General features: G+C 48.5%; 1 protein-coding gene across 1 annotated transcript; it reads left to right on the plus strand.

Moving 5' to 3' along the window:
• Positions 1–249: 249 nt before the first annotated feature.
• LOC115081738 (nucleotide-binding oligomerization domain-containing protein 2-like) lies at positions 250–17,887 on the plus strand. Its single transcript, XM_029586153.1, has 8 exons — positions 250–362; positions 6,927–7,269; positions 7,908–7,994; positions 9,452–9,511; positions 10,378–12,178; positions 13,385–13,471; positions 15,258–15,425; positions 16,790–17,887. Exons 2-8 carry the CDS (start codon positions 6,927–6,929, stop codon positions 17,115–17,117), a joined length of 2,874 nt encoding a protein of 957 aa, XP_029442013.1. The 5' UTR covers positions 250–362; the 3' UTR covers positions 17,118–17,887.
• The last annotated feature ends 235 nt before the right edge of the window (positions 17,888–18,122 follow it).

An 18,122-nucleotide genomic window follows, 5' to 3' on the forward strand; every position in this document is an offset into this window, starting at 1 on the left:
CCCATCTGCTTGATCCCAGCTTTGCTGCTTTTAACCATTTTCTTAATAAACGAACGCATCGCGGACCTTTCCTCCGTGCATCCGTACAGTGCGGTGTACACCCGGTAGCGCTGCAGAAACGAATAAGCAGCAGGGGTGGCCCGGGGCCGGCGCGCTCGCAGGTTCTTTTGTTGGCACGAAACCCGGCTCGGATTTCAATCTGATTACGCCGAGGAGGCGCCACCCAACCCAACCGAGAAGAAACATTAACAAGTGCGCGGTATCTGTGCGCGGAAAGCACCCGCGCCCTCCGGGACCTGCGGGCTCCGTCGCGCGTGCCCTCTGGAAGTCTGCGGCCGGAGGGCGGACATGAAAGAGACGAGGTGCGTTTCGTTTGTTCGGGTCGCTCCGACCTGGCGCTAGCTGGAAGGGCTGGGCTGGGCTGCCCCCCCCCCCAGTCTGGGCTGCGCGTGCGGGCTCAGCACTCCCAGGCCTCCTGGCGCGCGCAGGCCTGGGAGTGCCCTGTGGCGGCTGCACGGACGCCCTTGCCCGTTGCTCTGGATCCCCGGGGCGCCTGCGGTGCCAGCCCCCGGCACAGCTCGGGTGTAACCTGCAGGACTTCTCGCTCAGAGCCTCTGAGACATTTGCAGCAAACCCGGCTTTTGAGGGACCCCGTGCTGTTTCTTCTAAGCAAGGGATGCCCTCTGATCTGAGCCGACCCGGTTCTGCTTTTGTTGCCCGCCGGCAGTGAACGTGAACTACAAGTCCACAGATGCCGTGGGGCAAAACCAGGACTGGATCAGCCTGACGGGCTGACCTGGGTCAGGTGCCAGTCTAGGGTCACCAACTTTTCCAGAGACCATGACTGGGAGGAGGGGGTGTCCCATTCCTTTCTGACATTATAATAAATTTGCATATATTTGTCCCTTGCTACTGTCTCCTCTCTTTTCCCTGTGCTCCTTGTGCCTCGACTGTATCTTTTCTCTCCCGCTGCCCCTCATCTCTCTCTCCCTCCTATCTCCCGAGTCTCTTCTTTACCTGCCGCTTCCTGGCCCTGTGCCCCCTCTCTCTCCCTCCCTTCATCTTCAGTGCCCTTCTGTCTCTTTCCATCCTGAGCCCCTATTGACTCTCTCCCTCCTCCATCCCCCGTGCCTCTGTCCTCCTCTGTCTCTCCCCCTCCTTCATTCCGTCTGCCTCCTCTCTCCCCACCTTCCTTCCTCCTCCCTCCCCCGTGCCTCTGTCCTCCTCTGTCTCTCCCCCTCCTTCATTCCGTCTGCCTCCTCTCTCCCCACCTTCCTTCCTCCTCTGCTTTTTCATCCAGCCTGTGCCTCCCCCTCCTTTCACCATTCCATATGCCTCTTATTTTTCTCTCCCATCCCTTCGTTTTTGCCGCCTCTGTGCTTCTTTCTCTCCTCTGTGGATACCTGAGATATGCAGGAGGAGGGAAAGACTGAGCTCTTTCCTCATCCCCTCCTGCCACAGGCCGATGCAGCAAAGTGCGCTCAGCTGAGCCCACTGCTTTACCCACGGTTGGATGAGCGTTTTGGATGTGCGCCCACTACCCCTTATGCAATAAGGGGTTTAGCGGATTCAAAACGCAAGTCCAAAGCCCCCACGGGATACAGAAAAAAAAATGTGCGCCCGATCCGCTGATTTTACACTCAGAAAAGCAGAAAATATTGCTTTTCTGTACCTACTCCGACTTAATATCGTGGCGATATTAAGTCGAAGGAACCAAAAGGTTAAAAAAAAAAATTTTTAAAAACAAAAATAAAACTATATGCCGGCAGGTCAGGGAAGGAAAATGGACGCTCGTAAAATTATGCGTCCGTTTTCCAAACCCGCCGACAGCCACCTCTCTTGGGCTTCAGCTGCTAAGGAGGCGTTAGGGGCGCGCTATTGCCCCATGCACCTCCTTTTCAGCCCAACCCTTCATTTAAATACGGTATCGCGCGCCCAGGAGAGGTGGCTGGGCGCGCGGTAGGAAAGCGGGCGCTCAACACTGCGCACTTTACAGTATCGGCCTGATAGTAGAGAGAGGAGATGGGGGGGAGAGCTGCAGGGCAGATGCTAAGAAGAGTACTCAGGTGAGATCCCGCCCCAATCACAGCACGGGGAGAGGGGATAGGGCAGGGCTGCAGTTCCACTCTCAAGCTGCGGGTTCTGCCTTAGCTCCCTCCCCTGACTGTAAACAAGGCCGTAGGGAAAAGGAGCTGCCTGTCACAGGAGACAGATTTTTAGTGTCCGGTCAGTACTTCTGGTCGACAGAAAACCAGACTGTCCAGTTCAAAACTGGGCCGTTGGCAACCTTATGCCAATCAAGGGAAGCTTGCACTGCTGCTGCTGTTCATATTTACCTGTACTATGGTTGGTGTGTAGGTGTGTGGGTACTTGCCAGGTTCTTATGGCCTGGATTGGCCACTGTTGGAAACAGGATGCTGGGCTTGATGGACCCTTGGTCTGACCCAGTATGGCCTGTTCTTATGTTCTTAAGGCAGTCGCTGGACAAAATGGTCTCCTGTACAAGGACTGCTTTTGGTGCCTCCCCCTTTTCTTTTGAGCTAACTTGTTCACAAACCTACAGGCAGGCTCAAAAAGACAACATGGCACCCCAGGCAGTCACCCTGTTTGCCCATCCCTGGCTGTGACCCTGTGTGTGTGGGTGTGTAGATTACATTATTGCTTTCTGTGGTGGGGCAGTGTGTGTGTGGGTGTGTGAGGGAAGTGTGCATTGCTGCTGTCTGTGGTGAGGCGGTTTGGGTGTGTGAGGGAAGCGTGCATTGCTTCTGTCTGTGGGGCAGTATGTGTGTGGGTGTGGATGTGTGAGGGAAGCATGCATTGCTGCTTTCTGTGGTGGGGCAGTATATGTGAGGGAAGCATGCATTGCTGCTTTCTGTGGTGGGGCAGTATGTGTGTGTGTGTCTGTGAGGGAAGCGTGCATTGCCGCTTTCTGTGGTGGGGCAGTATGCGTGTGTGGATGTGTGAGGGAAGCATGCATCGCTGCTTTCTATGGTGGGGCAGTATGTGTGTGGGTGTGGATGTGTGAGGGAAGCGTGCCTTGCTGCTGTCTGTGGTGGGGCAGTATGTGTGTGGGTGGGGATGTGTGAGGGAAGCGTGCCTTGCTGCTGTCTGTGGTGGGGCAGTATGTGTGTGAGGGAAGCATGCATTGCTGCTGTCTGTGGTGGGGCAGTATGCGTGTGTGGATGTGTGAGGGAAGCATGCATCGCTGCTTTCTATGGTGGGGCAGTATGTGTGTGGGTGTGGATGTGGATGTGTGAGGGAAGCGTGCCTTGCTGCTGTCTGTGGTGGGGCAGTATGTGTGTGGGAGTGTAAGAGAAGCGTGCATTGCTACTGTCTGTGGTGTGGCAGTGTGTGTGTGGGGTGTGAGGGAAGCGTGCATTGCTGCTGTCTGTGGTGTGGCAGTGTGTGGGGGGGGGTGTGAGGGAAGCGTGCATTGCTACTGTCTGTGGTGTGGCAGTGTGTGTGTGGGGTGTGAGGGAAGCGTGCATTGCTGCTGTCTGATGGGCCTGTTCCAGGGTGTGGCAGTGTGTGGGAAGCTGTTGCTTTCCCTGCTGCACTTGTTCTGTGGAGAAACTTTGTATGTATGTGGATTGCTAAGAAAGATGTAAATTGTGGTACACAAAGTCCATATTCAGTCACTGTCCAGATAGCAACGTTAGCCGGCTAACTCTGGTGGTATATTCAGTAGTGCAGCCGCAGTATTCAGTGTAGCCTGCTGTCTTAAAGTCAGCCAGGTAACTTTATCTGGCTGACTTTAGGACAGCTCTACAACACAATCAGATTTAGCTGGATAAGTTAGCTAGCTAATGTAATTCCTCCCTACTGTTACCCCGCGATTGGATGCGCGTTTTAGACGCGCTAGCTTTACCCCTTATTCAGTAAGGGGTAATAGCGCGTCCAAAACGCGCGTCCAACCCCCCCGAACCTAATAGTGTCCGCAACATGCAAATGCATGTTGATGGCCCTATTAGGTATTCCCACGCGATACAGAAAGTAAAATGTCAGCCAAGCCGCACATTCTACTTTCAGAAATTAGCGCCTACCCAAAGGTGGGCGTTAATTTCTGCCGGCGCCGGGGAAGTGCTCGGAAAAGCAGTAAAAACTGCTTTTCTGTGCACCCTCCGACTTAATATCATGGCGATATTAAGTCGGAGGTCCCGAAAGTTAAAAAAAGTAAAAAAAAAAATAGACAAAAAAATTTGAAATAGGCTCGCGGGTCGAAAACCGGACGCTCAATTTTGCCAGCGTCCGGTTTCGACTCATGACACCCTGTCCATGAGTAGAGAATATATTTTGTCAAATTTGGCATATACCTTCTCAAATTTAGCATCTAAGTTAGTGGACAGTGCTGCTATCACCACTGCTGCGATTTTCATTAATGCTGCTGTCTGCAGGGCCTGACAAAGCTGTGTTCATGGTATTCAGGGCATCAGCCATCTTACCCTCCCCGTCACGCTGTTTGTCATTTTGGTCCTCATTGTTTTCATCGCCATTCCCAAGCCAAAAAGGGTAATAAAGCCCCCTGGTGAACAAAGGCTGAGTTTATGTGGTATAATAATCCGTTCGCAGGCTAAAACTCAGTGAAAAACTTAAGAAATATACAAAAGAGGGTCCCGGAGCAAGGAAGGATTACATCTGCCTCCTCACATCACAATCACATGATTGTTTACTGCTTCTTGAAGGAGAAGGGCAAGTAACCTGGGATAACAGAGCATTGATTATTGTCACGTACGTGTGCCCTTGGGCTGTGGTGTGGTTGACGCAGCCTAGTAGGTGAACCTATTAGGCCTACACCAACAGAGGGCGGACATGCCCTTGCTGGGAATGGAGTTGGAGCTTCATATATACCAGCCCCATTCCCCGCAGATTGAACCCTTGGGTTCCAGGCGCTGGCAGGGTTTAGATGAGTGTCCCTTAAGGAGCGGTTAGAGAGAGTCCAGGTATGGGCAGTGGTCAGGGCTAGCAGCGAGGAGACAGGATCCAGGAACAAGCCGAGGTTGGGGCAGGCAGCGGGAGACAGTGTCAGAGTCCGGGCCATGGTCAGGGCAGAGTACAAGAAGAAGTCGGTGTCCGTAGCAGAGGTCAGTACCAGGTGGCAGGCAGACAAACGAACAGGACAACACAAGGTACTGGGGTGAGGCACAAACAAAGCAATCAAGGCAGGGCAAGGCAAAGGAAAGGCAAGAAGCAGCGAGGAGACAAAGAAGCAAGGTAACAGCAAGAGACAAGGAGGCAAGGCACAGGACACAACTAGCAACACGCAGTGCAAGGCAGAGGGACCATTTGCTGAGGTGAAGACAAGTTTAACAACTGATCTTTAAATCTCCCGTGCTGGCTAACGTCATCGGGAAGTGCCGGAGGAAAATTCCCGCTGTTGTGTCTTTACGAGGCACTGCGCAACGCAGTCCTGAATTCACATGGTGGTGACCCAGACGCACCGGGGAAAGTGTGGAGTCGGGCAGGGGCCGGTGGTGTTCTGCATTGAGTTGTGGGGCTGCCCTGCAACCAGCCAAACGTTACAGTTATGGAGGAGAGCCAGAGGGCCAACTGTTGACCTAGTTCTCCAGTGTGCTTGTTTGGTATTGGATCAAGTAGACACGGAGATAACTTGATTTGTTGGAGGAATTTTTGATTTCCGAAGGGGAAGTCATCCTGAACTCAAACAGTTGGCTGCTTTAGGATTTGGTAGAGATGAAAAGGATAGGACCGATGAAGATATATTCACAATATTCCTCTCGGTCAAAGAAGCAGGGCGAGAGGATGAGAAGATTGCACAAATAGCTTCTATGTTTGATTCAAAAAGGTTTGCAAGATCTACTGAAGATGGTCTCGCAAAGGGAGGAAGAGGGGAAGGGGATTCCGATTTGGAGGGTTTCCTCTTTGGTTTAAATAGTTTTGCTGGGTGATTTTCAACAAGCACTAGCTGTTTGGTGACATTTCTTCGTTGCTTGATGGATTGCTTTCTTGTATTTTTTTGCATGTTCCTTGGAACGCCTCAAGTTGTTGGTTTTGCGTTTGTGCCACCTACGCCTCGTGCGACTGTAGTTTGATGCATTTTCTGTTTGGCAGAGGTGGGGCAGTTTTTTTGGGGGGGTGGAGAGGGAGCTAGGATATCAATGGCTGTGGTAAATTCCTCATTCCGTTGTTGAACTAAGCATTTGACTGATTGTGAGGAGATATCCATGTCAGGAAGCTGAAGAACCTCAATCATTTTCTTATGGACGAGGGAGTGCAGCTAGCTTTCAGTTGAGTTATTTTGGTGGATAATAAAGTTGTCCAGGTGGGTACGTGTGTTATGGAAACTTGCACTGCTGCTGTCTGCTCGGTACCTGATCCGTGGTGGGAGTGTGTGGGCTGTTCCTGATCTGTGAGATCTTTGCTGTATTTGAGAAGAGGGTGGCTGCAGAACTGGTGCTCAAAATCAGGGTCTCAGGGATGCAGTTCGATAAGATTATTCTTTTTTTCTGTAACCTTATCAATGCATGAGCCAAACATAATCCATACGTCACCTGCACTGCAGTGAAATAATATTGACCTAACACGTTCCTTGCCAACACGTTGTCTGGAGTGTCCAGTAAATCAGTCACTAAACCAGTGGGACCAGTAGGGAGCCTGTAAAGATAGATCAGGTTTTCCAGTTATTGCAAAACAAAATGCCAGTGCAGAGCTCTCCCGGCTCTTGAACTTTGCGAAGGAAGCCGCAGATGAATTGCCTTGCGGATCAACTGCTGAGGGTGCCAGAGGATGGGGAGAAGCCGTTTGCAAAGTGTTTCCTTCATAAGACTTTGCCGGTGCATTAGCTCATTGACATTTCACTGTGCGTTTTGCTGATACACGTTTCTCTCTCTCACACTTTCTGTTTTCTTTCCCTCTCATCTCTTTTAATTTTCTTTCTCTCTTTTTCATCTCCATACCCCCTTCCTCAGATGGCTGGCTGCTCAGCTTCCGGCCAGTTGATCCAGAAGTCCCGGGAGGACCTGGGGAGGTGGCTGCAGAAGAACCCGGAGCTGCTGTTGCGCTGGCTCCATGACCATGGTGTCCTCTCGCAGGCCGACTACTTCTCCCTGCTGGAGAGGCAGCCCAAGCTGAACCAGGTCATCTCTCTGCTAGAGCTGGTGAACAGGGACGAGGAGCGGGGCGCACGCTTCCTGCAGGTCCTGTGGGAAGTGCGGGAAAATTACTGCCCGGAGCTTCAGCACTGGCTAGAGGAGAACTATCCAGGCCGCAAGAACCCCGAATCCAGAAGAACCCAGCACCCAGCGCAGCCAGGTAGGAGGGCAGCAGGGTCAGGAAAAGCTGTGCCGCTGCATTAATATTTAGGTCTCCGACCAGCTCATTATCATTCCAACAGGCCGGTCCCGTCCTGATTTTGCCCCATTGCCTTCATGGGGTAAAAAGGGGAATTGTATTCAGACGTCAGGCAATGCCGGGCCCCGACTTTTACGGTCTGGGGTACTGATACGCAGACATTAGGGGAAAAGCACAGGGCTGCTTCTACAACCAGGTCCAAAAGCAAAGGACATTCAAGCAGCGCTGTCTGAATTATCGAGAAGGCTGCTCACCACGTAAAAATGTTGCTAGCAGTAATTTGGTTATGGGTTTGACAGTTGCTTGGTTTTGAATGTAAATATTACTACTCTTAACATAGGGCTTGGGGGTAACCGACACGAAGCAGCAGTTACTACCCTTACCAGAAACACGGGGGTAACCTGTACGGAGCGGCAGTTACTACCATAAGAAACTTGCTGGGCAGACTGGATGAGCCATTTGGTCTTTTTCTGCCGTCATTGCTCTGTTACTATGTAGTAACAGGAATTTACATGAGTGCAAAATCAGGACTGACTCAGCCAAGACCAGATCATGTCTGATAATCTTACTTTGTGCTTTTCTGTTTTCTAATCTTTCAGCGAACACCAAGAAAGGCCCCTTTTGTTGGCTGAAACTCAAGAGCAAGTCGTCAAAAAAATATCAGCTCTCTGAGCAGGCTGTTAAAGGTAATGGTGCGTCCTATGCTTCTTTCAACAAGAGAGCACCTGAGTGCTTCTAACGTAGTAAGTGAGAGCAGATAAGGACCGATTGGCTCACCCACTCCACTCCACGCTCTAGCACGCCTGCTCTACCTGTCCCACGCATGGTTAAATTCCATTACAGCACTGGCCTCCTGCTGGTAGGCTGATCAGATATTGTCGTCTTTCTCTTTATGCAACATCCAGGCCTCCCTCCCATGTTTTACCACCGAGCTTTCTAATAATCCAGCGAGCCTTTGTCTGAATGGGGCTGACCCGGGCTTGTTGCATGGCTGCTCCTGTGCAGATTATTCCAGCCTGTTGCAAGCCTGCCGCCCCCATGCAGGTTACCCCAGCCTGCGTTGGAAGCCTGGTGCAGCCTTACTGCTACCACTGGGGTGGCGGTAGCGGCTAGCCACGGCCGCGAGTTCACCCGGAGTGGAGAGCAGGGCATGACATGACGTGAGTTGGGTCGGTCACGGCCAACGGTCATAGCGGGTAATTCCGTTTATTCCTGGCTTTCTGAGGGCCAAGCCCACACCCAGCACACATTACAAAACGTCTAATTCCATAGGAGCTCCAAGTCTCTTTTTTGCAGGATTTTCTGGCTGGCACTCCAGCAGTGCATGTAAATATAATATGCATGTTGTCAGTGATATTTTTGCCGCAGAAGACTGTACTTTTGAAAGTTCTTTTTTCATGTAAAATCTGTTATAAATGCATAATTTAATTGTGTGGGTGCGTCTGTAGAGGGTATGTTTGTGTGTTGAAGGCCGTAAGGTTTGCTTGGGGTACCTACCTAATACCCTTCTCTTGACCATGAGTTGCGTTTGGGGAGGATGGAACTGGGCTTCTTTTTGATGGGCCCGGGACAGAGACTGAGTGATGCAGGGACGGGGGTGGCAGCACAGTAATTCATTGCATCCGGCAGCAGAAAAGCTAGCACCAGCTCTGCATCTACTCTGTGTTTCTTAGCTCGTCGTGCATGGTCTCTTTGCTTTATCCCACCTAACTCTCAGCACCCAGCTGCCGTGCATGGCCACCTTTCCCCATCCTGCTCTCATCAGTAATCATCATGCGTGGGCTTTCTCCTTACTCTTTGCAGTTTTTGTCCTTAACCCTTCCTCATCTGGCTCTCGTCGAGCAACACTCAAACACAGCTTCTTTCCTTATGAAAGGACACTGGGCACAGCTTTTTTTCATTACTTGTCATCCCACGCTCGTCAGGAGACCATCATGAACAACCAGCATCGTTCATTTCCTATTTTTCTCCCATGCTGCTTTGCCCTCCTATGGCTGACCATCCTCCTAACAACCGTGTATGTGAGTGCCATTGAGCAGCACCACTCCTAGGCCGAGTGAGTCCAGGGAAGAAGAGAGGGTGCGGGTAACCGGAGGACCTACCGATCTGTCAGTGAAAAACTCCTTTCTCTTTGTGTTTCAAGTAGATGGTGGAGGTCCTCAGTCAACAAATGGAAGACGATCCCTGAGCCCTCAGCTGAAAGGTGAGCAGGAGTGGGTCATTTGCAGCCGCCTCTCTCAGGTGACACGCATGGAAACACTGAAAGGCTCTGTGCGTCCAGCAGTTTTTCCTCCTCAGAGATTTCTAGGGAATTTCATAGTTGGGTCACAGTGGTGTCTGGAGTTTCTCTTTGGGATCCAGCGGACCTTATCGCTTCTTTCTGATTTTTCTTATAATTAACCTGAAGATAAGATGCACCTATCTGAAACAGCATATGGCCAGAATATGTTGGGGTTTTATTTGAATGTGGAGTCATATTGTTATTTAGCCAGATACTTAAATGATAAATGAGAATTTCTCTTACCTGTAATTGCCTTTAGATGTCGGAAAATGTCCATTCGTTGTGGCTCAGTCACATTGTTGTAATGTACTGCCCCTTTCAGCCTAAAGAGGGAGCTCCAACCATATCACTAGAATGCTACATTGCTTTGCACTTGTGTGTGTTCTGTTCTTTCACTGCTAGTAGCAACTTCAATATGGAAAGGAGAGTTACAGATGCTCTAGCATAGAAGGAAGTGTTTAACGATAGCATTAGTACAGAAAGAAGCACTGTTTACAGTTACTGTGGCAATTAGAAAGCATTGAAGCACTGCCAACATCTTTCATTCTCTCAAATTCTTCTCCATCCAAAGGTTAACAGCTTGTCTCTTTTATAGGGCCAAATCCCTTTATGCTTTCCTTTCAAATGTGCCACTGAGATTGTAAAGTCAGAAGTTACTTATAAAACCTATAAATTTAAAGATGGTTCGCATTTCCTGGAAGCTTCCTATGCATTTGTTTTCTAAGTATTACCTGTCTCATAGTGTACGGGCAATGGCACTCAACTGATTTTCATTCTACGATTTCTAGTACTTCTTCAGAGCCACAAGAGGTCCCTGCTCAACAGGACAAGCAAGATTCAGGGCAACGTTGAGGACTCTAGCTCCTGTTGTCACATTGAGATTCGCTATACTGAACTCTTCATCACCACTGATGACCTGTCCCAGACGCTCAGCCAGCATGAGTACTTCTCGCTGGCCAACCGGCGGGCTAGGATCTATGAACACAACAGGTACCAGAGGATCCCACTGAAGGAGCTCCTGTCCCCTATGCCTTTCGAGGGTCAAAAGCCCCACAAAATCCTCATAAGTGGCATTGCGGGCATTGGCAAGAGTGTGGCAATGCAGAGGGTACTGAGTGAGTGGGCCATGGGTGTGGCCTTCAAGAACTACAAATGTGTCATAGACTTTACCTTCCGGGAACTGAATCTGATCACAAACAATATATCCTTAACTAGCCTCATCCAGAGCAAGCATGCCCATTTGGAGCAAATGTTAGAGGAGCTATTCAATCATCCAGAAGAAATCTTGATTGTTTTGGATGGTCTCGATGAGTTCAGATATTCCTTGAACTTAACGGATAAAACTGTCTGCACTAAGATTGATCAACCAACCCATGTCAAAGACTTGGTATGTAGCCTGCTAAAGGGGACCCTTTTGGCAGAAGTTTCCATAATTGTCACCACTAGGCCCAATATCATTATCCCACCAGAAGTGTTTGACAGAAATGTCATCATCCTTGGATTTGAAGAGCAACAAGTAGAAGAATATTGCCTCAGATTTTTCAGGAACCAAGAGGTGGCCACGGAAGTCTTTGAATATATTGTTAGGAATGATAACCTATCGGGGTTGTCATTCATTCCCCTTTATTGCTTCATCATCTGCACAGCCCTGCGTGAGTTTTTCATGGGCGAGGCCCAGGGCTCGTTTTGTGAAAGCCCCCCTCGAACCATCACTGAAGTGTACCGCTGCTACCTCTGTACCATCATCCATCACCACATGCGCCAGGAGTCACTGGGAGGAGACTTGGAGAACCCTCCCAAACTATGCAGCCCAGCCGTTCTCAGAGCTATGAAGGATGTGCTTTGGCAATTAGGGAAACTGGCGTACTACACCCTGCTCAGTAACAAGATTTTGTTTTATGAGACTGACCTTCAGGACTTTGGCTTTGATGCCAGCAAACTGCCCACAAGCTTCCTCAGCAAAATATTCATCAGCATCAAGGACCAGAAAGAAGTGGAGATGTTTTCCTTCTTCCACATGACTGTGCAGGAGCATCTGGCAGCCTTGTACTGTGTTATGGCCATGTCCCCACGTCCAGAGGACTTGATCGTGAGCCTGAACCTATGGTGCTTTGGTACCATCCCTCAGGAGCCTATCAGCAATGAACTGATTTCTGCCACTAAGAAGATGCTGGCAGGGAACAGATGGGAGAACTTGCAAATGTTTACGAGGTTCTTCATGGGGTTGCTCTGTGCCAGAATAGAGGGCAAACTTAATGGGCTGGTGGACGACCTGAGTAGAAACATTCTGCTACTCCTCGCAGAGTGGTTCAAGGAGAAGGTTCGGTACGAGGCGAATCAAAAGTTCCTCAATCTTCTGCATTGCCTGCGGGAGCTCCAGCAGAAGATTGTCGTGGAGGAAGTGGCTCCAGAGATCGACGAAGTGAACCTGTTCAAGGTGACTTTGAGTCCTGTGGACTGTGCAGCTCTCTTCTACGTTCTGCAGCATTCCAATAGGAAACTGAAGACCCTCAACCTGGGCTACACAAACATGGGGATGGAAGGCCTGAGACGACTCCAGCCACTCCTACACCGTTGTGAAATACTCTAGTAAGTACTAAAGTAGCAGCCATGACGCATTCACCGGCAGAAAAAAGATGATAATGCTTTTGCACAAACTTTTGGTGAGACCTCATCTAGAGTACTGTGTCCATTTCTAGGGGCCACATCTTAAGACAAATATAAACCAAATAGAGTTAGTCCAGAGAAGGGCCACTGAAATAGTGCAGAGTCTGACATCTGAGGGCTTAAGGACCTACATATATGATTGAGGTTACCTTAGTTTATTGCAACTTCTAGACTGCTTGAACAGCAAATGCTCAAAGTTCACAAAATTAAAATGTAAATTACAGCATGTAAAGGAAACATAAGTACAGTGTTTACAATTTCACATTTCACCATATAATTAAAACATTTTACAGCAAAACATTTATTTATTTTAAAAATTTATTCCTGGGCTATCTAATATTCTAATATCTACAATCACTCAACAATTAACAAACATTGTTAATCAAAAATTTCAGTTTAAAAAAAACACATACAATCTCCAGACAACATCAAATATCACACATTAAGCAAATTTTGTGCGTTTACATTCAATAGAATAGCTGAAAAAGGATAATAAAACAACCTTAGACAAAATAAAATATACCGTAAAGCAGGCAGAATACAACGTACATCCTACTAGCATTCTCTCATTAATGTTCCTCCCGACTTAGTTATTGTCAGTTCTCCAAAGCTAAAGAACAAAACTCATCTAGAAACAAACTATAGAGCCTTTAAATTCATTCATATCCTCTGTCAGGGGCTGGTAAAGAGGGAGGGAGGCGCGTCCATTCAGATACCCCTAAATAATGCACAAGAGGCAGGATGTAGAAGGGATCATGGCAGAAGGCTGAAGCAGGGGAATATTTAATCATAGATAAGGTGATAGATGAATGGAACAGTTTGCCAAATGGATAAGGTGAAAGTAAAAAAAAAAAAAACAATATTAGATTTCAAGACAGCCTGAGATAAGCACAGAGATTTAGTAGAAAAGTGAGAGAAAGCAATAGTTATCTGATGTCATAATCTGTTTTTTGTGGAAATAAAAGATTAAATTTTATTTCATTTCAAACATGCAATCTGCACTTTTTCAGCAGAATAATAGCATTTTAAGGTGATAAGAGTACAGACTTAATTGTAACTAGTTGTAAAGAAAATGTGTGCTTGATGAAATATTGAAATACAAAGTCACGTTGCTTCCTTCGTCTCCAGTTTGCGGTACAACTCCCTGAATAAAGAAGCCGCCATCATGGAGTCCGCTGTTCTGAAGTCCCCAGACTGCCAGGTGAAGAGTCTCCTGTGAGTAGCAAGTCACCTCTGTGCTGGAATGTCTTCTCCTGGATGATGACTCCTCCATTGTGATCTCTGACCTTCTACCCCAAACGACTCATCAGTAGGATCGCCAATTGACTCAAGTCAACTCAAAGGGGCCGAACAAGGCCTGGTTTTATTCCATTCAGGATTACTGTACCTGATGATGAACACAATAAGGCATATTCAGAATTCTTTGGGTTGGGTGGTAACTCTACATGTTTTGGACAGAAAGTAAAAATGTGATTTAAACACTGCACATGCTAACTCCAGCCTTCTTTATGCATGCAGCCTAAAAGTCTATACAGAAAGAATAGATGTATTTATTTTAAGCATTTATTATAGACAGGATCTACCTTAAACTATCTGCAGGATCACCTCCGCCAATAATGATTTACCCCAATCACAATCACAATCAGACACTTTTTCCACCAGTGCCTGGACAATGAATATGGTAAATGAATTCAGGGAGGTGCAGGGAGTGCGAGGGGGGTAAGGCGATGAGTCACCCAAGTGACAGAGTTCAGAGGCTCAGGAATTTACGGATAAAAGGCTTGTCCCTCCTCCCGCACAGGATGTACAATGATCTTGAGATTCATACTGAAAATGAGAGCTGCCTCGTAATCCCACGCATGGTGTCGGTTTGATTCTGTGCGGACGGCAGTGTTTTATTAATTAATTATTTATTTATTTCTGACCCTTACATTCCACTACTTCCATCTAAGCGATCGGTGTGGAGTACAATCCACATACATAATTGAATCTACCCAAAATATCTTGTCTCTCACAAAAACTTGACAGGTCCTCTTCAGGGTAAGGGGACACTTTTAGTTACCTTTATCTTGAACGTTGTTCCCAGCTATATCTGGGCTGACCCAGGCTAAGAGGAAGAATTTCATAGCCTGGAGGTCAGAAGTCATGCAGAAGGAAATTTTCATAGCCACTTATGCAGATAAATAGTGATTTGGGTTGAGGTTTATCGACTTCTGGCAGAGTCTCCAGATGGTTCCGGGTAATGGGCCAAGCCTGGTTTAATCCCCATTACATCTATGAACTTGTTCCTGCTTTTTTTCTTTTTGTAAATTGTATTTTTGACCTGTCAGTTTCCTCCTGCCTTTTTGGGCTTCAGCTCAATCAGAACCAGCGTCTTTGGTCTACAGTGCCATGGCCCGTCACTCTCAACTATCTGTGGTGTTTTCCCTGCTTCAGTGATGTTCACTTCCAGTCCTTGAGGTCTGCAAAAGGGCAGGGTTTTCAGGCTGTCCCTAATGACTATGCATCAGATAGATTTGCATACTGTGGAGGCAGTGTGCATGCAAATCTCTCATGCATATTCATGAGGAATATCCTCAAAACCTGACCCCTTTGCAGCCCTGGAAGATGACGTCAATAACATTGACCTACTTTATAACCTTCCTCATAGCTCAGCCTATGTGGTGACAGTCTCCGGACCCTCCAGAACTTGTTTTCTGTGTAGCCGAAGTCTGCCTAGTAGATGTCACCATTCATCAATGGCTGGGACTTCCTCCCCATGAGGAGCTGTGAATGCTACCTCAAAATTATTTTCTTAGAGCATTCAACCTACAGGTTCATAGATGCCATGGAGCAAACCCAGGACTGGAAAAATGGGGTCATTCTATGATGCTACTACTGCAGATTAGGACAAGCGTGTCGACCCAGAGGGCTACTGTTGGTGCGGGGAGGGGGGGGGGGGCTCTCTCTCTCTCTCCCTGCTTGACTCCATTGTTCATCATCCTCTTTTTGTGTTGTGAAGGATGTGTGGCAACTGCATTGGCTCAGAGGGGGTCCAGATTCTGTGGGAAGCTCTTCAGTTCAACAGCACCTTGGAGGAGCTGTACATGGACATCACTGGCATCACGGACAGGGGCCTTGACAACATGCTGTCCTGCCTACTGAAGAACTCCACTCTCCGCATCCTGACGTGAGTTGGCGGAGATCCTGCAGGGAGGGAGTAGAAGTCGCCATTATACTTTTAAAAGGCCAGGTTGGGCTGGGCCGAAGGCTGGGGATGCTGTGGAGCAGCGTTCAGTTGCTGAGGATGAGGGGGGAGGTCCCAGTAATTGCTCGATGGTGACACCCACTGGGTGGAGCATGGGTGGGCACATACTGTGTTCTGGAAGGGATCACAGCCTGTGGCTCCCAGCCAAGGGTCGCCGCTGCGATGGCTGAGCTAGGGAAGCAATGACCTGGGTAGCTGGGAAGGAAGGCTCCTGGTGCTATTGCCCAGTGGAGGCCAATTCTAGGAGCAGGAGGAAACTGCCAAACCCAAAAAAATACAATAAAAGTAGATCAGCTCTCCCCCAAATATATTTTCTTTTGGAAGGCTTTAGTTTCCAATGTGCTTGCAATCTGGGGCCTTTCACCAGCGCTAAATTCACTAGAAAAAAAATTGTGAGGGAGTGGGAGGGAAGACGTGGAGTGAGAGGAATAACAGAATATCAGCATAATTAAATTTATCTACCATATCATTAACTCCAGTTTGAGTTGTTCTGTGAAAGATAAAAGGCAGATTGGATGGAATCCTTCCAACACCAAGTGGCCAGCATTAAGGTCCCATAGAGCATAGAAAAAGAAATTCCAGGTCATGGAGAGAGGAAAGAGGAGGAAACACTTAATCACTGGGAGAGTGGAAATCAGCGCCAGCAGAGCCATGACAGATACAGAGGGTGGGGGAGGGGAAGGAGTGGCAAGGCCAAGACCAGAGGCTGGGCAGGATCTGTTGTGACACAATTGATGGGACAACTGGGCAGATTGCTGACAACTAAATATGCTACAGCATGCTGCTAAAGATGTTTTTTAATTGGTCATGTTGACTGGCAAACAATATATCTAACTAATATGGACTCAGGACCGGTGCAGCTATTCACGCAACCTTGTAACCCGGGCCTGGATTTAGGCATGGATACCATAGGCAACTGCCAAGGGTACCACATTTCGAAGGCGCCAAATAACCAGGCCAAAGAGGGATGTTCCCTCACTTACTTTAGGACCCTGTGCTGGTGCCACTTCAGCCCAACTCCCACTTCTCCACGTTCCAATTTTCAGGAGATGAACTCCCACCCCCCGCCCCTGGGTTCTCTGACCTCCCCTCACCCTCTGGTCCTGCATATGGATGCCCCAATTGCCCCAATCTTAGCTCCAGGCCTGCTGTAACTCCCAATGGGAGGTGAACATTATAGTGGTATGCCACTCCCGTAACTGGCAAGCTGACTACTCAGGAATTCCAGTGGCAAAGTAGAAACCAGAATAACTCCACATCTGTCTCTACATTTCTTTTGTCCCCAGCATCGTGGGCAACAAACTGAGCGACGCTGGCAAACGACAGCTGATCGAGCTGTGCCAGAGGAAGCCAGGCCTGAAGATCATCAGCAGCTTTGTGGATGACATGGGCCTTCTGCAGGCCTATCTGGACTGGGTGGAGGAGATCAAGGCTGACCCTGAGCAGATGGAGTCGGTGAAGAACGCGGATGCCCTGCAGTCCATCCTACTGGAGCTGGAGCAGACCAACAGCCAGACCGTGGGGGAGGACATGAAGGAAAGGACCAGCGAATTGAGGACCCAGATCAGGCAGCTGCTCCAATGCTCCACGCCCATAGAGGAAGGTGGAAGATGAGATCAGGAGGACAGTGGGTTCAACTGTCCATGGCCTTGGAAGATGTCTGAAGCATCCTGGCAGGACTTCAGCGGTGGTCGTAGAAACTTCATTTGGGCTACTCATTTGCAGCATTTGGTGGCCACTATGATTTCTCTGTGCAGCATGGACAAGTGAATCCTGTAATAAGACCCCGCCTTCAGTGCCAGAACAAACGTTTCTTATTTCCAGGACATTGTTACAACACCACCTTAACTCGCGCGCGCATATTCCAGCTGGCTGGTCGCCAGGCCATGTGGCAGTGCAAATGTTGATTTCAAACTTTTGCCGTTCCTGCTGACTTGAAAGCACAAGCAATTCTGAATCTCACATTGGTGCTGCCTAAGTGCTGGCTGACATTTTCATATTGACCAATGCATCAATCTTAAATTTTATTTTTTTTTTAAATAACCAAAGCTCCAGGATGTTGTGGGATCTGGTGGCAGGTTAGCAATCTGTTGGGATTTGCTATGCGGGTAGGAGGAGCCAGCAGATGAGAATAGCAGTCTGACAGAATCCCCTCCCCAAAGGGGAGGAGTAGCAATCTGTAGTGTACTGCCTCCTATGGGTCTGCTAAGGAATGGCAATATGTTATGATGTAGACTGCAGAGTTGGCAACCTGTACCAACAGAGTACTAGAGATGGTGCTCAGCTGGACAGAAAGTAGATTGGTGAATCCTTGGGCCGATGGCAGATGACAGCGCCCCCAGGAGGGAGTCCCGAGAGGGACCACCAGCTAGGCTGGAGTAGAGACAGACACAGATAATTCTTTTATTAGACAGGTTAGTATAACCACCAGAGGTGGCAGTAGTGAGCTGGTATGCCTGGCAGGGCTAAAGTCCCTCAGATACTGGAACCACGATCCCAGGGTTGCTGAGCTGTAAAGAGACTGTAGATAGTGAGTAGACAGGGTATGCAGATATACATAGCCAGCACTAGATGATAACTCACATAAGGTTGCAATAGTCGAGCTTTGATAATATTATG

The sequence above is a fragment of the Rhinatrema bivittatum genome, unplaced genomic scaffold (assembly GCF_901001135.1).
Source record: "Rhinatrema bivittatum unplaced genomic scaffold, aRhiBiv1.1, whole genome shotgun sequence".
Classification (NCBI taxonomy): Eukaryota; Metazoa; Chordata; class Amphibia; order Gymnophiona; family Rhinatrematidae; genus Rhinatrema; species Rhinatrema bivittatum.

Excerpts from the sequence above, each read along its gene's own strand:
- LOC115081738 (XM_029586153.1), top strand. The coding sequence starts at position 6,927 with ATGGCTGGCTGCTCAGCTTCCGGCCAGTTGATCCAGAAGTCCCGGGAG. Across the intron at positions 9,512-10,377 it reads CCTGAGCCCTCAGCTGAAAG|TACTTCTTCAGAGCCACAAG; the intron begins GTGAGCAGGAGT and ends TACGATTTCTAG. Across the intron at positions 15,426-16,789 it reads TCCACTCTCCGCATCCTGAC|CATCGTGGGCAACAAACTGA; the intron begins GTGAGTTGGCGG and ends TTTTGTCCCCAG.